General features: G+C 39.6%; 1 protein-coding gene across 3 annotated transcripts in view; it reads right to left on the reverse strand.

The window, feature by feature from the left end:
* B3GALNT2 (beta-1,3-N-acetylgalactosaminyltransferase 2) overlaps positions 1-23,311 on the reverse strand; it is a 35,509-nt gene extending 12,198 nt beyond the window's left edge. The window contains exons 1-6 of one of the 3 annotated variants that reach the window (XM_081943171.1): positions 23,017-23,311; positions 15,988-16,135; positions 15,515-15,615; positions 14,736-14,929; positions 11,834-11,929; positions 1,791-1,901 (exon numbers count right to left, since the gene is read on the reverse strand). In XM_081943171.1, coding sequence (XP_081799297.1) covers positions 1,791-1,901; positions 11,834-11,929; positions 14,736-14,929; positions 15,515-15,615; positions 15,988-16,135; positions 23,017-23,128 — 762 coding nt within the window. In that variant the 5' untranslated portion in view covers positions 23,129-23,311. The remainder of the gene's footprint in view (positions 1-1,790; positions 1,902-11,833; positions 11,930-14,735; positions 14,930-15,514; positions 15,616-15,987; positions 16,136-23,016) is intronic. The other 2 variants (XM_081943170.1, XM_081943172.1) reach the window with 2 other exon arrangements.
* Between the last annotated feature and the right edge of the window lie 285 nt (positions 23,312-23,596).

Here is a 23,596-nt window from a genome sequence, read left to right on the forward strand (position 1 = left end):
GGTTCTGGGAAGATGGCAGACTGGCAGTCTGGTGGAATGTGTTAAGATCGGGGAAGGGGGAATGTATTGGGAATATAGGGGATGGCGCACAAGCTACGTGGAATGGATGATGCATAATAGGCTCGGCTTCTCAACCTCATAAAATCACGCTGAACCAGTCTGGTTTTTGTTTCAGCCAAAATCTGGGACAACTAAAACACTGCAGCTTTTGTTTCAGTTACACTGTGTCCAAGCCCAAATGGTTTGGCAGATTGTTTAGATTACATTGGCTTGTGTCAGACTTAGAACAAAAGATGTTTTCTATTTTGTACATAACCTTCGTGGAATTCAAACTTGCAAAGTCTAAACAAAGTTAACTCTAGGTAAAAGAATGATTTTGGATACAGAGCCCTCTAGTTTATTTCTATGATTTGTAAATTACAACTCAAGTTACAACTGCCTTCTGGTAGACAATGAATTAGAACGGCAATCTAACTGAAGATATTTTAGGTGATAACTCATGGGTCAACCAAATTATGTTTGTAATCGAGTAAGCATGAATAAGAGAGTTCCAAATACTCCTGCAAACAAGAAGTTGAGGGGGGGGGTGTAATCCACTTTTTTGGATGACCTGCAACACTCCAGTCAAAAAAACAGCACATGCAGCTGTTTCTCACAGAAGTCATACATAGAGTTTTGAATGGTTACTTTGGTCTCAAATTAGCTGTAGTTATGTAGGGCATCTGCATTTGAAAAATAATTTCTTTGTTATTAGTCTCTGCCTTGGGAATGCTTGCAGTCTTTCAAGAATCATGTTCTGGTCTTATGGGAGAAGTCCAATCCCAATAATTGCATTCACTAAATATTTCCATGTGCATTTTAGAAATAAAGAATAAAAGGGAATGTATAAAGTGGTGGATAAATGTTGGAAAAACAAGGAAGCCTTGCAAGTTCAAAAGATTGGAGAAGCCAAAAAATAGGGTTGCTAACTAGATCCAGCTATGTTTCTCTTCATTTACTGTATCTCATGCCTTTAATTTCTTTGGTTTATTATTTCTTATACCTTTTCTATAGTTCACATACGTTGCTTACCACAAAAGACAACAGCATAATAGTGTATACTATATATTTTAACAAGGTAAAACTCCTATATTCCCCTATTCTCCTACATACATATTTATAGAGAATATCAATCTATGTGGTTGCTAGGAGTTCAAAACAACTTGATAGCACATTATCAATCAATTAAATGCATATTTTATATACCCATATATTGAAATGCAACCTTGCACTTTTACAATGCACTGCAGATGTATCTAGTTAGGTAATGAAACATCCGCAAGAAAATAACCAAGCTCAGAGCACCAAGAATTCAAAAATGTTACTTTTTAAAATGAATATAACATTCAAAGTGAATAGTAACATATAAAGGAATTGGGGTATTTTATTACTATTTTACACTTCAGCAAGTTCTAATTTTCTTAAAACTGTTTTGGTCTAATTGTTCAGGAATAGTTCCTAGCTAAATTATGTCTTGTTCTTCTTAAATTAAAAAGATTTACGTGATTATTGGCTTTAAATAAAGTACTTCGAGTGGAGCCGCAAGTGTTGGCAACATTAGCATTTAATTTCTGGATATATATTTCAACTGTGAATAAGCATAGCTATCTAACACTGAAAGAGGAAGATACGTGAAACAATATGGACAGAAGGGAAAACAAAATATTTACAAATCTGAAACATTTACAAATGTGTTCATTCGAAGAAAAGTTATTTGTTCGTTTCAAAGAAATGGGAATAAAAAGACAGACCGTAATAATTCTGAAGACACCACCGCCATCATTGACCATCACTTTATGAAGATTTCTAGAAACAAGGCCTTGGAGATCCTGGCTTTCCCATACAATGGTGCCTTCAAAACTCTGTCAAAACAGCCGTTGTATACTATTAACAGTATATCAATAGGTGAACACATTAGATAAATGAATTTCAGAAATCTTTTAAAATGCTTTGAAGACACAATAAATCTAAAGCATTACAATTTAACTTTGATACAGACACAGATATAGACTAGAGCTGTGCAAAGCATTCAAAAGAAGTACTTTGCAATGGGTGGTCAGAGTGTGCCAAGCACCTGTCTTCAAAAGCACTGAAGAATCCACATGTTTTGGAAGGCTCCTGCAGCTGCTTTCCTGGCTGAGTTTACATACTGTATGTATGTAGGCCCAGCTGCTTCACCAGCAACACCAAAGAAAGTCTTCAAAGCAACTGAGCAAGAATTCCAAACAATATGGCTTCTATAGTGCTTTGCCTAGATTAAGACTCTTTACAAAGCACCTGTTTCAAATGCTTTCAACAGCCCAAAATATATGCCTAACTGAGCTGACAGCTGCACATTATATTTTGTAATGAAAAATCAGTGATGAGACAAAGTTGATCAATTGTCCATCATGGGGAATAATTATTAAGTGGTTAAATAGAATCCTTAAAAAAAAGTACTACCAACTAGTAAAACACCAGAGTTCTTTTACAGGTCTGTTAAAGATACAGACCACTGATATCTGTAGTTCCTAAAATATTGCAGTCTTCAAAAATCAACAAAGAAATCTAGCCACTTTTAGTATGAAAAGGTGACAAAATGTTTTGTAAGTACAGTACAAGGCAAAGGATGTAGGCACCTTGATATGTCAGCAAGTGCCTAAGACATTTTAAAATTACAGTTAACTAATCAGGATATGATAGCCTGATTCATTTAATGCTATGCTTGAGTGATCATCCTATTAGCAATTAGAGGAATTCCTACTGAAAATGCTACAATTTCCTTTTGACAAAGCATATACAGAATTTTATGTACATTGGTAAATTTTCATCTAAAACCAGAATACTCAATCTTGTAAGTATAGCTATTCTTTTATATAAGCACAAGTTTGTAACCTCATCTATTAGTGCACAAAAACTATATTGCTATTTTTCTTTATAATAATTTCAATTTACATTATTCTAGATGATACTATTCTATGAATTCTAGGCAGATTACTATAATACATAGTCACCATAAATCCATAAACATATCCACTCATTAACTAAAATGCTGACAACAGTGGTGGGATTCAATTTTTTTTACTACCGTGGGCATGGCTTGGTGGGCATGATGTGGCTTGGTGGCCGTGGCAGGGGAAGGATAATGTAAAATCTCCATTCCTACCAGAGGTGGGTTGCTCTTGGTTCAGCCTGGATTGGATGAACCGGTAATAGCGGCAGCAGGATGCTCCGCCCACCCACCCGGACGCTTCTGTGCATGCACAGAAGCGTCATGAGCACACGTGGGTACACGCGCAAACCAGTAGTAAAAAAATTGGCAACCTACCACTGATTCCCACCCCACTCCAGAGGAAGGTTACTGCAAAATCTCCATTTCCTCCCGATCAGCTGGGACTCAGGAGGCAGAGAATTGATGAGGCCAGTCAGAGGTGGTATTTACTGGTTCTCTGAACTACTCAAAATTTCCGCTAACCAGTTCTCCAGAACTGGTAAGAACCTGCTGAATACCACCGCTGGCTGACAACTGTATATGAGATTTTCCTCTAAAAATACTGTGTAAAAAAATCAGAGTTTTTTCCTAAATGACACAAGGGAAATAACTATTCTAACCTCAAAAGCAAGTTAGTCCATAGAGAAAACTATCCTCCAGGCCCTAACTTCTAATCTCCAGGGAGGATAGAAACCAGAACTTTCTCCTTGGCTTGCATGAATTGGGCAAAAAGATTCTACCTGGAGTAGACAGTCACAAAGATAACAAGGACCCAAATCCTAAAAGCTTTTGTAAGTAATTACTAATATTTTGAATTGAATCTGGAAGCCAATCAGCAACATAGCTCCTGTAAAATCAGTGTCACTCTGATGTATCAGATCTACCAGCTGATGGGAAGGGAGTTGCATTTTGTGCCAGTTCTGCCTTCTAAATCATCTTTATTGACAGCCCCATATTAAGTGCAGTTAGTTGTCTTGCCAAGAGACAAGTATATGAGCACTTCTGGTCAATAATGAGAACTTATGAACCAGCCAAATTTGACTAAATAAGTATAATCTTTATTGTCATTGTATTTAAATACAAGTTGTCAGAACATCTACCTGCTTCTTGGGCTCCCGGTTATATATACAGCCTCAACTCCAGCCATCTACGGAGCAACATCTGGCATCAATTTCTCCTGAAGGATCATCACCAACCCTGCTCCCCAACCTTTGTGTTGAAGCTGATGCAAAATTCAAAACCACTCCATCTTTACTCAATCAGATATTAGTAATGTAGTTTACGTCTATTCTCTCCTCCATCACTAAGGGGCAAGATCTAACCACTCAGAGATCTCTAAGTATTAAGCTAAATTTGAGGCCAGGGTTTCTAGAAATCCAGTATCTTAAGGCCCCAGAAAGAAATTTGACAAGAACCCGATAAAGAACTTTGTAAGCTGAGAAGCTCATGGCTTCTGCTATGTTCTTGGTTGGTAATGTGTTCCCAAGTTTGTTTGCTTTTAAGAGACACACTATTTCCATTATAAACTACAGTAGCACAAAGAAAAATAAGAGAAAAAAACCCATCTATCATGCTCCCAAGTGCATGGCACACTAGTCTCATTTATAATATATATATTCAAGGCATGGTTACTTGTACCATGGCTTATACATTTAACTTGATTTTTCCAGGTATTCGCACAATACTGAAAATGCAGCTAGCCAAATTGAATTCCATTGTTGCTAGGGTTCAAGGCAATTAATGCACATTAAAGAGGAACAGCTGACAGAAATAACCCCAAACTAATTAGATATCTCTCTTTCATTTTGGTAATAGATGCTCTCTTCCGATCTACAGCTTGATCAACAAAATAAAATGCTGAGCATTTCCACAGGGGCAGCTGCTACTAATTTACGTTTTAAACAGGAAGCAATGAGACTGACACCTTCACATTAATAAATGAATTACATCATAGCTTTTGCAGAGTTGAACATATTCCACAAGATTCATATATCAATTGTATATACATTACTAGGACATAGGTACTAAATGGAAAATGCAGAAAGGAAATGGCAATAAGCATTAGTGATTACAATGTATGACAATGTTAAAGCCCGAATACATTCAGAATAGTATTCAGACCCCCAGAATAGCAGCAACATTTTGAAATAATTAATGTATTAGTATTAGAAATGCTGACTCAGATCTAGGTTCCATGTGCGCGCAAACCCTCACCCACCACTTCTGCGGCCTGATTCCAAATGGCTCAAGGTTAGGTAATAATAGGCCAGGGCCCGGGGTTGGGGACCCCTGATGAAGAGGCAAACTACTTTAGTTTATCAAAAACTGCAGGAGAAATAAAGCCAGAATCTTAAGACTATAAACTATATGTATATAATTGAATTCAACCTTTTTAAAATGTAAAGATAATTGCTTCTTCTCTGATTATGTTTGTAGGGAGATCTGCCAGTCTTTCAATGGCTTTCCAATGATAGCTCTGACTATGTATCTCTATCCTGCCCGCCCGCCCGCCTACTTCCTCTTCTTTCCTCCACCTGGCTAAGCATATTTTCCCTAGTCCACCTTATACTCGCATCATAATCATAAAGCATATGAGTTTCTTCTTGATCAACATCTCCTTAAATTAATCAGCCTTTTTTTTTTTGCAGTTCATGACTCTCGCAGTGACTGTCTTTAAGTCCATTAGTTCAAAGACATTTATCTTCTTTCTTTCACTTGAGTCCATATTTCTGCAAACTCAGTTCTCACATTAGTTTCTAGTTCATTGTAAAGAATCTTGAAAAACCTAATCCGGTGTTCTGGCATACCATTAGCTCATTCCTCATTTTGGCATAATTGATACAATCTAAGGCCTTGTTATAGTCAATAAAGCAAAGTTAAACCACCTTATCATAGGACCAACTTATGTATGTCTTTCAAAAAGGCATACTTCAATAATGTGACTTTTAAAAATGTCCAGCAGCACAATATCTGTTTTTGTTCCACAGCTCTTTTTTAAACACATTAAAGCATGAAGAGTCACAAACAAATCAATATTACTTTAAACTACCCTCTTATGGGATCAATTTCTATAGTTATTTCTTTTGACAGTAATATACTTAATCAATTTGAAGCTTCCAAACACTGAAGCTTATTCATCTTCCTTTCAGTGACACCTTTAAAAGCATGAAAAAAATCAGCAGATTGACAAATCTCACCTTCATTTTCAACAAACTATTGTTGAAATTGCTATCCATATTATATACTATCATATTATCATATTATCCAGGAACTAGAAAGTTCAAAGGTATAAATCAATATCTAGTCCAATACAAATAATGTTAATGATGTAAAGTCAATATTTTAGAACATTTTTAGAAAATCCATATTTTAATTCAGGAAAGGGTTCTAATTTATATAATGGAATGGGCTGGTTTTTAGAGGCAGGTGAACCTAGGAGATATTTGGGGGTGGGAGGAAGAGAGAGACTGCTAGGGATGCTGATGAGAGCTCTAATATGTCTCTACTTAAGTATTGTCTAGTCTCCAATCTCCACTTTTGTAAGAAATTTATTGAAAAGGTGGTGGTGTTTCAACTACACAAAACTGTAGAAAAGATTATCTGGACTCTTTTCAATCAGAGTTTATATCCAGGCAGAGGGTGCAACTGATCACGCTTGTCAATGAATATTGATGAGACTTAGATAATGCAATGTTCCTCATCCTGCTGGTTTTCTCAATGGCCTTTATTACTCTCAACCATAATATCCTTCTAAACCAGGGGTGTCAAACTCACGGCGCCACGTTGCCATCATGTGACATATCATGACTTTTTTCCCCTTCGCTAAATTGGGGCCAGTGCATGACGCATCCGACCCGCAGGCTGCAAGTTTGACACCCCTGTTCTAAGCCATCTGCAAGAGTTAGGGACGCAGGTACCATTCTGCAGAATGTTGTTCTGTTCTTTTATGAGAGGGTAATTCCATTTGATGCATGAGCGAGATGAGTGGTCAAGCCCTCTGGAACTATAGTATGAAATTCCCGGAGCTTTGACCCCACCCCCATCCTTCATTTTATTTAATACCTATATGAAAACTCTTGGAGAGTATTCTCCAATGGATAACTGCTGCTACAGTATCCTTCGAAAAGCCGGTGCAAGGCGCGTGGGGTGCATCACTTGGCCTCCTGCTGCTTTTGTGGCTGTAATCGACTGCAAAAGCAGCTGCACTTGCTGGACGCCATGGCCTGAGCAGCACCCGCAAATCAGCTGTTTTTTGAATGGCAGCTGGATCGGCTCAACTGATCCGATTAAGGAACTGAGAAGCGCTGAGGTGACTGGGGAAGGGAAGGGCTTCTTCCTGTACTTGCCATGGCACCCTTTCACTAGGGCTTATTTTCAGGGGAGGGCATATATTTACACCCACCTCAAAAACCAGGGAAAAACCAGGCCTGGGCTTATTAGCAGGACATGTCGTATTTTCGGGGAAACACGATATGTATGAGTTGTTGCTTATTATGGTTTCTGTGTTTTTTATAGTTGTGGTTATATTATGATATTTATAGTTGTTTTTTAATATTTTTCTCAGTTTTTGGATCATATTATTCACTTAGACTCACCTGAAGGGTAATAGAGGGAGCATCTATATAATAAGAATAAAATGGGTATTTAAATGTTTTTGCTAAAACTATTAAGTGTCTGAAAATTATGGCAAATTTAACTTTTGTACTTTGTTCTTAAAAACAATAATGTGGCTAATGGCTAATTAATGGATACGCATTTAATTAGCATTCCTTGTGCTCCTGAATTAACAACTTAGAAATGTCTTAATCCAACAATATTGCTGTCTGAATCCACAATCCTCTCTTCCATCCCTAATCTCAGAATTTGAATAGCTGCCTGGCAGTAAGTGCCGTGGCACAAACTGAACAGAAACGCTCTCTTCCAAACAAAGCCCTTTGTGTTCGTAGTTAATTATATTCAGTCGGCAGCATCTTCTCAACGTATGAAATCCTAATTTCACTAAAAACAACGCTGCCATTCTCTGAAACCAGGACAAATGTTTTAAAGTTCATTTTTGCTGAAGTAAATACTTCAAATGTTCTGGAGTATAATTCTTACTAAATTTCTAATTCGGGGTGGATTGCTACCAGCAGCGTGTGCATTTACACCAAAAAAGGTCTGTGCATATGCAGAACATTAGAAATGGGGGGGGGGATTACATTTCTGCAATGGAGATTGTTCTGCGCATGCGCAAAACCAAAAATCAAAATGGCGCCAACAATAGAACCGGTTCAGGTGCGTGGGCGGCCGAGTTACTACCTACTTAGCCGAACCGGTAGGAACCCAACTCTGACCTAATCAGAGATTATAGGATTTATAACCTATAATGGAAAACTGTTCATTGCTTATTCTTGTGGCCTGATGTTACTTTTCTCCTCTGATAAATCTTCAAGGACAACAGACCTTTTAATTCCATTTTTAAATTAACAAAACTTTTCCTTTACATTTAAGCCCACTGGCACGTATTTACCTTAAACTATTTATTTATTAAAGTAAGCCAGATAAAACGATGGTTCATAATTCTGTCATAATTCTGTCTTGTTCAGCTTAAATCAGGAGTGGTCAACTTGTCACTTCCAAGAACTATCCAGCGTCATGCCACGTAAATTTGGAGGGAAAAAGTACTGTCAGCAGCATTTTTGTTCTTTTTTTATCATTTCAACCTTAAAATAAATGTAATTGGTCTCTGGGAGATCTCAGCACTTAGTTAATCTAAGTGCTGAGCACTTAGCACTTAGTTAATCCTAGTGGAAGCCTGGGATAGGGCGGCTGCTGGGGCCTTGGATTGCGTTGTGCCTTTGCGGCCTCTGACCCAGTGTTGATCCCAGGTGGCTCCCTGGTTTACCGAGGAGCTCCGGGAGATGAAACGCCGGAAAAGACGCCTAGAGAGTGGCTGGAGGGCCAGCCGGTCCGAATCTGATCGAACACTAGTAAGAATTCATATTAAATCCTACTTAGTGGCGATGGAAGCGGCAAAACGGCAACATTTTTCCGCTCTTATCGCGTCCGCAGATAACCGCCCAGCCACCCTGTTCAAGGTGACCCGTTCCTTACTTAACCAAGGAACTGGGCAAGACCCCTTGCAGGGTAGGGCTGAAGAATTTGTTCAGTATCTGCAGGATAAAATCGCTCAGATCCGGACAGGCTTGGACTCTGACTGGGTAGATTTGGGCGAGCTGACGGGGATGAATCTTGAGGAGACAATCTGGGATGAGTTTGACCCTGTGACCCCCGAGGGCATGGACAGGATTATGGGAAGACTCAGTGCTGCCACTTGTGTGCCTGACCCGTGTCCCTCGTGGTTAGTTTCGGCTTCCCTAGAGGTGACACGAGGCTGGCTCCAGGCGATTACCAACACTTCATTGACAGAGGTGTTCTTTCCCACCGCCTTGAAGGAGGCAGTGGTGAGGCCCCCCTTAAGAAGCCTTCCCTGGACCCAGCTTCTTTAGCCAACTACCGTCCGGTCTCCAACCTTCGCTTTGTAGCGAAGGCTGTCGAGAGTGTGGTAGCACGTCAGCATTCCCCAGTACCTGGATGAAGCTGTCTACCTGGATCCGTTTCAGTCGGGTTTCAGGCCCAGGTACAGCACGGAGACGGCATTGGTCGCGTTGGTCAATGATCTCTGGCGGGCCCGGGACAGGGGCTACTCCTCTGTCCTGGTCCTATTAGACCTCTCGGCGGCTTTCGATACCATCGACCATGGTATCCTACTGTGATGACTCAGGGGGTTGGGAGTGGGGGGCACTGTTTTACGGTGGTTCTCCTACCTATCGGATCGGCCGCAGTTTGTGTTGACTGGAGGGCAGAGATCGACCCCCAGGGGCGTCACTTGTGGGGTGCCCCAGGGGTCGGTTCTCTCACCCCTACTGTTCAACATATATATGAAACCGCTGGGCAAGATAATCCGTGGTTTTGGGGTACGGTATCATCAATATGCTGATGATACCCAACTTTTCATCTCTACTCCAAACCACACAAACGATGCCCTTGACGTGATGTCCCGATGCCTGGAGGATGTGCGGATCTGGAGGGGGAGGAACAGGCTCAGGCTCAATCCTTCCAAGACTGAGTGGCTGTGGTTTCCGTCATCCCGATTTGTGCATCTTGTTCCATCTTTGATGATAGGGGGAGAAATTTTAGCCCCCTCAGAGAAGGCTCGCAATCTGGGAGTCCTCCTGGATACCCGGCTTAGTTTAGAAGAACATCTGACGGCCGTGACCAGGGGGACCTTTTACCAGGTTCGCCTGGTACGTCAGTTGCGCCCCTTCCTGGATCGGGATGCTCTGTGCACAGTCACTCATGCCCTTGTCCTTTCTCGCCTGGACTAATGCAACGCTCTCTACATGGGGCTGCCCTTGAAGAGCACCCGGAGGCTTCAGCTGGTCCAGAATGCGGCCGTGTGGGTTATCATGGGGGTACCTAGGTGCTCCCATGTCACACCCCTTTTAGGCGGCCTGCACTGGTTACCGGTTGTCTTCCGGGTGCGATTCAAGGTACTAATTATGACCTTTAAAGCGCTCCATGGCTTAGGCCCAGGGTACCTGCGAGACCACCTACTGCCACCAATAGCCTCCCACCGTCTAGTACGATCCCACAGAGTTGGCCTCCTCAGGGTGCCGTCGCCCAGACAGTGTCGGCTTGTGACCCCCAGGGGGAGAGCCTTCTCTGTGGGAGCTGCCCCCGGAGCTTCGCATAATCCCTGACCTCCGGTCCTTCCGACGCGCCCTAAAAAGTTGGCTTTTCCAGCAAGCCGGCCTGGCCTGTTAATTTTATTTAATTTTTAAAATGTGAGTGTTATATAAATTGGGTTTGTTTTTTGGACTGTTTCTAATTTCCTTTTAACTTTTGTACTATGTGTTTTTTAATGCTGTACGCCGCCCTGAGTCCTTGGGAGAAGGGTGGCATATAAATCTAATAAATAAAAAATAAAAAAATCTTGTAAAATCTCAGATCAACATACTTTTTCTACACACATTTTTGTTCACGGGGAATGATTTCTCTACCGCTTAGAAGATTTAGAGCCATGAACTGTTGAAGATCAACCATCCCAGTCGGGAGGAGGGCTGAAGCAGGGAATTAGCCTGGACTCACTGCATAAATGCAAGAGGGCAAGGTACGACCTCTCCTAAGTGCCTTTGAGCTTTATCTAGTTTTTTCCCAAGTGAAAGCTGCCCTTTTGGGGAGATTTCTGTTTTATGGCAGAGAACAATAAAGCAGCTAGTTTGAACTCCACACATACGGGACTGGTTGTTCATGCCTGAATGAATAAAGTTGGCCAGCTTTATAGAAATCAGGCTATGAAACAGAATTTTACTCCAGAATTCATGAGTTGTCCTCACTTGATCTTGATTCCAAATCTAAATCCATCTGGTTATTTTTCCTGATCTAGTCACCGTCTACTCTATAATGATAAAGGCTTTAAACTTTATAATTCCAGAATGCAATATAATACCTTTTGTTTTCACCTCATGAGCAAAACTTATGTAATATCGTCTGCTTCTATACTACATGTGGAAACAAATTCAGAAAAGCTTATATTTAATTTCTATGATGTTATTAAGCTCTGAGTCAATTACTCTTCGAGAGAGATGGTTCAGAAATGTGAAAAATAAATGAATAGTATCAAGATCTTTAAATTTCAAAACAAAAAGATGACTAGCAGGTCCTATGGGAGTCCTAAATCTATTTTTTATTGATTACAACAAAATGCTGAGCAAATATGAATAAATGAAAAAAGAATTGAGAATCAATGTACAGTATGCCCCATAAATACACTGCACATACCTCTGGCAGAATGAACTGTTCTACAGGTTTGTACCAAAGTCTGCTCACTTGTACTCCACAACTAGGTGGACTAAAACGAGCGCTGAAGAGTGCCTCCTATGGAAATAACAAGTAACCCATTTGTGAGCCAGGAAAATCATTCATGAAAAGTCATATCTTCTTGGCCAATTCATGAAAAAAAAACATAACTGGATCTTAAAACAACACAAAGCACATAAGCCACTTTTATGTATGATGATGCAATTTTGATAAATTTAAGCCTTTTAGTACCCTACTATTAACAGATACAAAAATGCTACTATGTTGTTGAAAACAACATAATGAGATGTTTGAACAACTTGCTTCCAGAGGTTGTGAATGCTCCAACACTGGAGGTTTTTAAGATATTGGGCAACTATTTGTCAATCATTTCCTGCCTGAATAGGGGGTTGGACTAGAAGACCTTCAAGGTCCATTCCAACTCTGTTATTCTGTTAATACATGCTTTAAGAAGTTTCTTATGTTTTGGAGACTGTGGGAAAACTTCATTGTTATAGTCAATTTCTCTCACTCAGAAATGGATCACAGTCAAAACAAAAATAATTTTGGTATTTTAATCTATTTAACAATCATTAAATATAACTTTTGGAGGTTTATGTATAGGTCTATATCAGGGGTGTCCAAACTTGGGAACTTTAAGACTTGTGGACTTCAACTTCCAGAATTGGCTGGCTGGGGAATTCTGGGAGTTGAAGTCCACAAGTCTTAAAGTTCCCAAGTTTGGACACCCCTGGTCTATATAAAAATGCATTAATCCACCCCTGCATTAAAGTATATTTTTAATTACCAGTAGTAATTCAGTGTTACTATTTACCAACCTAAATATTAACTTTATCATAATCCATATTTAATCTCTTTAAAACTAGCACATTCTAGTATACGCAGAGGATTCCTCTATTATTCGTCCTGGAGAAAAAAACAGACAGCTCACACAGCTCAGAAGACAACCACTTCTTACCATATCCAAGTTACAACATAAATAAGAACTCTTTAGAGCAGTTCCCCAACCTTTCCAGGTTGGCGGCCGGGAGTGGGAGGAGGGGGGAAAGTGGGGATGATTTTGTGGGAGGGACAAGCATATGTGTGTGTGCGTGCACACACGAGCACCTGCGATGTTCGCAGTGACACTCATGCAAGTGAAGCCGCAAGCACTGGCAATAACTCTCATGCGAGTGGGGCCACGAGTACCTATGATTAAGCTCGTGTGAGTGTGGCCACAAGCACCCACAGCGAGGCTCACAGGAGTGGGGCCATGTGCGCAGCTGGCCCATGGCCTGACAGTGGACCGCAGATCATAGGTTGAGGACCCCTGCTCTGGAAGGTGATATGCAATGCACTTCTCTGCAAAGGGCCAGGCATTCACCCCAAAACAGGAAACATGTTAATCTATGGACACCTGGTGATAGTGAATTAACATTTCATAGCCATAGAGAAAAAAATGTAACAATGATGAGACCAATTTTCATGTCACACATATCCCTTGGCTGTTTTACACAGTAAACATGATTTAGCATTCAAATGCAATACTCTTCCCTGCATTAAATCAAAGTTGATTGTATTTGAATGCTAAATAATGTTTACTGTGTAACACAGCCAAGGGATAAATGTGAAATATTTAAAATCTTATCACACAGTCAGCCAGATTACTCATGAACCTCTAAGTATAAACCTACCTATAATGCCCTCCCAAACTGTTAATTGCAAGCTTGGGAGGGTCAGCTTGGTCTATTTTGAAAGCAATTCTGAGATTAAATTCTATGAGAACCTTCCTTAAACCTAAAGTTTCAACCTGTCCTTTCAAATAATCGTGTTAAAATGTATAATGGTAGCAGAATGCTGACCACAAGATTGAACTTTGATTCACAATGGACTTTTGAAAAGCCATCGAGCAGAATTCATTTTCTACAAAAATGCATTGACAGAACCAGAGCTGAGAAAAAGATAAAGAATTTCTGCCTTTAATAACTACTGCAAGGCAAGGGAGTTTATTTAGTATTCATATTGTGGCTGCAATGCTTTACATATCTACTTAGTGGTAAGCCCCACTGAGCTTTGTTGGATTGACTTCTGAAGAGGCTACAAGATCACATTGCTGCTGTATTTAGATTCCATTTTACAATGTGCAAACTTTTGAGATGCAGTTTACAAAAATCCAATAAACAAAGCCATCCATTCAAAAGGGCACTCAGAAAATAACAGCACTCTTCTATACTTAGTGCAGATGTAAAACAAAGTGCCTGAAACCCGTGCAGTCTCGAGTTACCCCTTCACATTTCTTTGCTTAGAAATTCTTGACAAACGGTGGCTCAAGAGCTGGACGCTAAGTTTTATTGTTTGCTTTAAAGTTTTTTTTTTTTTCCAGGGCTGTGTTAAAGTGCCATGAGTACTCCAGTACAGAATGAAAACTTCAAAAAATTTGGACATAACTATTGTTCCTACCATATTGCTATATTCAGACTTCTAAATAGCAATAGCAATAGCACTTAGACTTATATACCGCTTCACAGTGCTTTACAGCCCTCTCTAAGTGGTTTAGAGTCAGCATATTGTTCCCGACAATCTGATCCTCAAATGCTCACAGTGTATAATACACATTAATGATTACTTGTCCTTCCCTTACCCACCCACCCCCATTATTCCCACTTATTCTGTTTTAGTACCTACTTCTGATTGCCCCAATTAAAATAATGATTAAGAAACACACTAGTCAAATGAATTGTAGATAACAGCACCACAAGTCATTTTGCCTGTTTATTCTTCATGAGTATCTACTATGACTTTAATAATCCCTGCTTATTTCCACACTTAAAGAGACTATGGACTTGGTCTATTCTATTAAGGCAATTACTGGAACATGGCATACCTCTTGATCTGCTTGGTATAGTTTCACTGTAATGTTTCTCTGGAATCCAACACCCTTAGCATCGTAGAATACCCCAAGACTGGTGATGACAATCGGATAAAGGACTTTGAAATGCACACTGACAACTCTGTCTTCTGAGAGCACCGAAGTATCATCCTCTGGCAAAGTGAAGGCTTCAATTTCTTGATTCAAAACTAATGAAAAAAATTAAGAAAGAGGGCAAACCAAGCTCATCTAAAATAAGAAGAAAGCAGTCAAGACTCAGTAACTCTTTCAGATATTCTTATCTTACCATAAAAAGAAACTTTCTATATTTCTATACCATCTAGAGCAGGCACAGTGTATAAATAGCATTTACACCTTAATCCTTAATGTATTAACTTAAAACAGGGGTGTCAAACTTGCAGCCCGCAGACCAGATGCATCACGCACTGGCGACATCCACCCGTTTTAATGAAGGGTGGAAGTTGCAATATGTCACGTGACGATAAGGCGTCGTCACGAGTTTGACACTTCTCGTTTAGAATTATATTGCATATACTTCAAACATTAGTAAAATTAACATGGATACGTCAGATTGTAGCTTATTTTCTTGCTCATTACAATGAAATAGTTGTTAACTATAACTACTTGAAAATATCAGAGCTCCTATTTAAATGCATTTAACAATACATCTGTGGATAGGAAATTGTAGCAGCTACAATATTTTTTATGACTGATTATAGAAATGTCATACAGTATATCTCCCCCCCCCCCCGCCCCAAACCTTCAGTTCTTACCTGGATTAGAGATATTTAGAAGTTTGCATGAATAAGGATCTTCTCTGTCTTCTACTGGCACATCACATCCATGTGTACCAATTATAAACTTCACAAGGACACTAAAACAAGATTAACAACATTTATTTTTTCTTCTATTATCCCAGTTCTGCTACCTTTTTTTCAAACAGTAAAATGTATGTATGTATGTATGTATGTATGTATGTATGTATGTATGTATGTATGTATGTATGTATAATTCTAATTATACAGGCTAATTCTGAGAAATTCAGAATTAATTCTAAGAAAAGCAAGATTTTTTCTTGATAAGAACATACAGGAAAGGCCATGTAAGCATTCTGTTTAATATACTTTTGGGGCTTTTATTCAAATGATGCTAAAAATTTCTTGAAATAATTCATTTAAACCAATGAGAACATATGAATGTTAGATTTGTATCTTCTTGAATGAAGGCAGTAAGAATGATGAATTACCGATGGCTTAAAGTTGGATGCTGCTTCAAATGCCTAAACCAAGTATTCCTTATAGCATTCCGCAATCCATCATTGTGTCGTGCAGAGAGTATCCCTACAATAACATCATAATGTTTTGGTTTCCAGTGAGGAAAGAAAGCCAGTAGACCTAAGAAGTATAAATAAAAATATTTTAGCAAAGAAATAAGCAAACAAGTATGCAGATCAATATTATAAAAAAAGACATTTTCCAATTATTTGTAAACATTTTAGCCAAATCCATGTAAAATGAGAAGAAAGATTTTAGAAGAAAATATCTACTGAAATTTAGAAAAAAATACTGGAAATAGTTTCACGTATCCTGATAACTGAAACATTAATACAAAGAATTGAATATAAATATATAAAAATATGGAATATGAGTATGTGTGTGTGTTTCCTATATTATAAAATACTACATTTTCTCCCTTAAAAGATTAATATTTATTTGCTGAATTTTAACACAAACAGATCCAAATATTAGATCTGGGATGTCAAACTCGCAGCCTGATGGCCAGATGTGTCACATGCTGGCCACACCCATGCCCAATTTAGCGAAGGGGGGCGGAATCATGATATGTCATGTGACGCTGCCATGTTGATGCGAGTTTGACATCCCTGAATTAGATGGTAAAACAGATACAGCTTAGATGTAATGAAATAATTCTAAAAATGAAAAGCTAAGCTGTTAATACAGTCAATACAACTGTTAATCAAGGAGCAGAATATGAGCATATGCATCATAAATATTTCAGGAACATAGGAAACAAGGCTTTCCAGATATTACTGAATTACATTTCCCTGCACAGTAGCTTTATCTGGTAGTAACAATGGTGAGGAATGCTAGGAAATGTACTTCAGAAGCATCTACTGAGCCACAGGTTCCCAACCTGCAGATACATACTATATTCAGATATACATATCTATACCTGACTATCACTAAATGCAGTGATTTAGTTTTAATTATTATGGTTTCATAAACCAATAAACAAGACAAGTAATTTACATTCCATCATGGGTGACAGCATGTATTCATGGTTTATTTTTAATAAATTATTGTATAATGGATATATTCAGATTTATATTTAGCCTTGGCAAAAGATCAGTTTCATCTCATTCTGCTTAATTTCAGAATAAAAAGAATTAAGTGTCAAATCAACTAAATGCCAACTCTGTTTAGAAAAATGACTGCACATAATGTACAAGATATAATTTCAGAGTTTTAATTTTAGTGTGAACTCCCAAAAAAAATCAACACATTGTGTGTTCCAGATCTAGCATGGGTGTTTCCAGATCTTGATGATCTTCCAACTATATCTGTCTTTTAATATAGTACATTTATGAAGAATGTACTCTTTTTAATTCAGAAAAATTGGTGGAAAACACAATTGAATTCCTTTCAACTGATATTTTATCACTCAAGCAAAAAGAAATTATTTGCTGATAAACTGAAAACCAATGTACAATATGAGTAAGAACATATGTGGCCTGAATTAGTGCTATACACATTTATGTGTTTTGAGCAGCTAGGTTAATGGAAACTGCCTGCATTTTATAATTCTTCTTTGTTCATCAGTGAGAATTCCATCATCCCCAGAAAGACTGATCAATTACTTTTTCATCATAATACATTTTTATGGATGTATTTCATAAAAAGAAACAAAACATAACAGAGTTCAGAATTCAACAAAATCAGTATGAAGAATATAACATGTATAAAAATACCATTTCCCCGCAAATAAGACCTTCCCAGATAATAAGCCCAATCCGGTTTTTGAGAGCATGCGCTAAAAGAAGCCCTCTCCAGAAAATAAGCCTTCCCCAAAAATATTGCACACAGCAGCGCCATTAGGTGATCACGCTCGCCGCCTCTTGCACCTCAAAAATAATAAGACCTCCCTGAAAATAAGGCCAAGTGCTTATTTCGTGGGTGAAAAGAAAATAAGACCCAATCTTATTTTCGGGAAAACACGGTAGCATTTACTTAGGTTTAATTACCTAAGACAAAGGACTACACTTTTCAGTTATTTAAATCAACAATGGGTGAAGTGACAGAAATATCTCAATTTTGTATTCAAAATTGAGGGGACCAGACAACCTTTTCTGAACAGAACATTTCATGGACAAAATGAAAACAGCTAAAACGATCACCCATTCTCTTATAGTCACTCATTTAACTTCAGTCAACAGAGGTATCTAAAGAAGAAATTCCAAAGATGGTCCAAAGATATAAGTATACAGGGGAAAATAATTCCTCCAGACACTGTACACTGCCCCCTAATTATTTGGACTTTAATAGCAATAGTCATGTTTTGAAATGCACTCAGAAAGAGAATGGAAAGTAGTGCAGCTTATGAAGAGAAAAACCTGGCAGACAAATTTCTCACTAAACGCATATCTAACTTTCTGGACTGAACCTTGGTCTCTGTCCAGTCCATTATCTGTTGGACACTGATTCAGGACATTCACAGTCTCTATTAGAATGAGGTGAAATTACAAAAATAACTGAACTTCAGCTACATGCTTAGGATCTCTCAGCCTACATCCTCGGATATCGTAATCTCTGCAGCAGTTACATGTAGAAGTAATAAAACAGAGATCTAGAAAACCGTCAAATATTACCTTCTAATATTGGTAATACTTCAGCATTATTATATCAAATTAGACACCTGAACAGAAGCAGAATCACCCAAAAATTAAATCTGTAACTTAGATGCCCATTTCAGAAATAGACTGTGATTGATGATAAGAAAGCTACTGAGAGATACAGGGGGAGCTAAAAGAGTTCTGTCTCTTTATTGGTAAATGCCATCCTTGGGGAAATCATGGCTGTTTCTGCCTCAAAACTGCATTTAAATCTGGGCTGAAATGGATCCTGAGAATCAACGTCATCCAAAAATGCCTGGAGTTGAATGTTAATTACTTGAGCATCTTGCTTATGCACCTGCTGTTGGAAGAAAGGAGACAGATATTGTTGCTGTAGCTATGAGAACATTAAATGGAAAATCCCTAAATCCCGGAGAAACTCATTACCAAAAGAGGGCTGTTTCCCTCTCCCCATTCCTAGACTAAAGTTGGCGAGGAAATCAGAGATTTTCATGATTCTATGTGTGGTCAAAAGAAAGGAACAGGATCCAGTTACATGCCAAAATCTACAGATTACAATATATAGCTATTTTTATGTAAGAATTTGTCTTGGGTTCTTTTTAAAAAAAATCAATCTAAATAATGAACTGGAACTGGATTCACATATCACAGACTATAGTTTATTCACTATGATTTAAAACACTGATCAGATGGGTTTGCACAGCTGCCAAGCTATAAACCATGGCTAGTTCACACAACTTCTTAAATCAAAATGGAATGAAATGTATTATTGGTACATAATGAGCAAGCCCAGCTCCAACTGCTGTACCTGTCTTTTAGCACTGAAACACAAGGGATTGTTTTTGATGAACAATATGTTTTATTTCATCATCTGGGGTATTTGAAAAAAATGTCTGAGAAGACTTTAATCAGAAGTGGCAAGTAATAGCTCATGATGCTCAATTGAAGAAGCTCTGTCTGTAAACCTTAGTTCCTTAGAGTATCTATTTTTCTAGACACTTTAAAAAAGAGAGAGAATATGCAGGTTTCAAAAACAAGGTCAGAGACCACTAGGCATTTCTGCACTTCTAAGAGAAGAAGAAAATAATTACACAGCAGAGTGTGTAATGTAATACAGTTAAGTTTACTGCAACTATATGTTTAAATCTTATACAAAATACTTTACAATACTTTACATGACCATATAGCACAAAAGGTACAGTATATTATAAACACACAAAGCAGGAAATCATGAGACATTATACACAACTGCATATGGTCCTAGTTCTCCTTCCAGAGTAATGGTAGAAAGCAGAAAGCTAATAAAAAAATACAGACCTCCACGAACACATTGAAGTTTTCTGTTACAGATTATTAAATAGAAGCATGAGGGAATTGAAATCAAATTCCCCAAACCACTTATGAAGCAGATATAATGAATAATTAAGTTCTAGCTACCTTTTCAAACCAAATATTACTTGAGTATAACTCAAGATCTTGAAAAGAAAAATTGCTTGGCCAAAATAAGAGGAAGGTGATATAAACAGATGGTAGTTACCCAACAGGAAAATGAAGTTTTCTCCCATATAATACCTGTGAACTGGGGGATGGGGAGGAACATAATCTTAGAACTGATAAAAATAAAACTTCTATTTTCCCTCTTCTTTTACGAAGATGATGGTCTTTGTTACTTTTCTTTTTCTTTCGCTATTTCTCCCAAAGAAGACAGTACTTTAAGAAATATGTTGGTCCAAAAAAGAATGATGGGAATATATCAGCGATGGCGAACCTTTTTTGGCTCGCATGCCACAAGGGGAGCGCAGGGGGGTCATGTGCGGGTGTGCCGCACCCATAATGCAATGCGTGACCCCCCCAGTGCGCATGCGCGCACAACGTGCGACACCCCCCCCATTTTTACATGCTTTTTTCGCCCTCCCCAGGTTCCAGAGGCTTTATAGGAGCCTGGGGAGGGCAAAAAGAGCCTCCCCCACCCCCCGGAGGCCCTCCGGAGGCTTCAGGGAACGCTTAAAACGACCCTCCGAGCAAACCGGAAGTGACTTCCGGTTTGCTCGGAGGGTCGTTTTAAGCGCTCCGAAGGTGTCAGGGAAGCCTCCGGACGGTCCCTGAAGCCTCCGGAGGGCCTCCGGGGGGACGGGGGAGGCTCTTTTCACCCTCCCCAGGCTCCTATAAAGCCTCTGGAGCCTGGGGAGGGCGAAAAATGGCTTTTAAAAAGGTGAACTCAGCTGGCCAGCGCGTGCCCTGACAAATGGCTCAGCGTGCCACCTGTGGCACACATGCCATAGGTTCGACATCACTGGTATATATTGATAAGGATCATTTAATTTTTAATATGCAGCTTTTTATTGTATAGCTAATTAAAGTTATTAAATTAAACATTTTTTTTGTTCTGGCCTTGCCCTTTTTGGGGAATTTTTTGGCTTCTCGTTAGTACACACCCACACCTAAGATATTTGCAAACTTCAGAATGATTTGAAAGGACAGTTAGGGGACTGCAAACACAACCACTTTTAAAAACAGCTATATCTTTTCTTTGGGCTTGTGTGATATCCTAACAGTTGAAATTGTTGAGAAACACTGCTTTATAGATAGTATGATTTTGTGTTTTAAATTAGCTTTGATTTTAAAGACAAGGTCATTCCTATATCACCGAAAAAATCAAATTCAGGCAAAAAGAATGCCCCAACCTTCTCAAAACCTGACCAATTATAACTGCTAGGATTGACATAAGTCACCCATCACAATACTTAATAAATAAGACTCTTAGTGTGACATTTACTAGCTAATCTTTACCCCGATAACCACAAGTTTCTTCAATACACAAGCACACACACACACACACAGACACACAAATGCGCGCACACAGGTTTTATATGTATATATACAGGTTTTATATATATTCATTATAATTATTTACTGATGTATGTTTAGGATTTTATTTCTCAAACATCAATGCATTAGTTGCATGATAAATCTTCTATTCCTATTTTATTTTCCTACAGAGAATATGTCTCAAAAATCGCAGTATATTGACAACCCAATGTGGATCAAAGCTCTTGGGAACACCTGAACTATAGGTTACTCTGGGAAGTGGAAATAACATCCCAGAAAGCAGTAAACATCTCCTTCCCTACAGCTGTCAAAAAACCCTCCATGAAATCACCAGAAGCTAAGGTCTGACTTGAAGGAAAGTCTCTATGGAAAGCAATCTAATTTCTTTTCTTTTCTCAATTTCTGCTCCATATTTTACTTCACAACAGGAATGAGCAAAAATTATTCATATCTACTGGCAGCTGTATCTAATTTACAGTAGATTAGCAAGGAGTTTTGACCTTAACTGCTTGAAGAATTGCAGTGCAAACATATGCCTCCAGCTGGTGGAACTAGTCAAAAAAAGCAACCATAACAAAATTCAAAGATATTATCAAGCCCACTCTGTTCTTCAGCATCTGCCATTTCCCTCTTACTTTTATCAAGCCTCTCTCCAAACGTTGGACTGTATATCCCAATCCTGCACCTCTTCTCCTACTTTTATTTGGGGTATTTTAATTGCATTCAATTTATTTAGGGGTTTTTAAACATTGTGTTTTTACTTGTTTTTATCTATCACTTCACCTCCTCCTTGTATATGTCGTGTATATGTCTTGGTATATGTTTTGTTATATGTATGTCGATATATTTATTTCCTATGTTTTGTTGTACGCCGCCCCGAGTCCTTCGGGAGAGGGTGCGGCTAAGAAATAAATATTATTATTATTATTATTATTATTATTATTATTATTATTATTATTATTATTATTATTATTATTATTATTATTATTATTATTATTATTACCAGGTGAAAGGGTATCTCCCCTGATCCCAACCCTCTGCCCTCCAAGCTCTTTCCTCCATGAAAGACAAGGTGCTTTTTTTCCAAGAAGCTTCTTGGATGAGAAGCGAAACGTCTTCAAAAAAATAACCCCTGAAAGTCCAATTGCCTCTTGAAAAAAAGCAGCTTTGGGACAATCATGACCTGGATAGCTGAGAATCTCCAAAGACACCGACATACTCGCGCTTATTTCTCGCTTATTCCTCCAAGCAGCCTTGTCCGCTTGGAAGGGCTGCTGGCCATTCTCTTCTTCTCGACCGAGATTGAGGAGCTGCCCCACCCCTTCTCGGTTTGCCCTCCAGAGCCCGGGCGACCCCTGCCCCACCACTTGGCTGCAAAGAGGAGGAAACAGCGCTACCTGCCTCCTCCTCTATCTCCTGCCCCGCTCTCCGAAACCGTGAGCCGGACGGACGGCACAGCGGCGCCGTGCAAAGGAGGCCCTCCCGTAAGATCCTCTGCCCCCTCGCCTCCCCTGCGGGAGAGCGGCAAAGCGTGCAGGCTGGGTGCGATCGACCCCCCCCCCCTCCGCCACCTACCTGCCGGGTGTTGCTTCCCGGGGCCGCTGGCCGGGCAGCTGAGCAGGAGAAGCCAGAGGTGCAGCACGACCCCGACAGCACACGGGCAGAGAAGAACCAACCAATTTCGCATTGGCCGCCGGCCGCTGCCCAGCCGTCGCGGCCTCTCTCGGAGCAGAGACGGGACGGACCCGCAGAGACAGGCAAGGTCTCCTTCGGCTTCCCTCGCTCTGGCACCAGAGACCCTCGCCGGCCCCTCCCGCGGCCGGCCCAAAGCCAGAGTCCCGCCCCGGACCAGGAAAGCGTGTGCGCAGAGCCGGGCCTCGGCACTACAATCCCCACAATGCCTCGCCGCCGAGCGGAAGCGGCTTGACCTTGGCGCGATCCGACAGCGCCTCTCCCTCTCCCCCTCCCCTTCCCCCCTCCCTCCCTCCCTCCCTCCCTCCCTCCCTCCCTCCCTCCCTCCCTCCCTCCTCTCTCTCTCTCTCTCTCTCTCTCTCTCTCTCTCTCTCTCTCTCTCTCGTAAGAGGCGAAAGATGGAGGTGAGCAAAGGAAATCGCCCTGCTAGATTTTTTTTTTTAAAACTCCTGGTTGACTCCTT

Source organism: Natrix helvetica (genome assembly GCF_964273705.1).
Source record: "Natrix helvetica genome assembly, chromosome: 2".
Lineage (NCBI taxonomy): Eukaryota > Metazoa > Chordata > Lepidosauria > Squamata > Natricidae > Natrix > Natrix helvetica.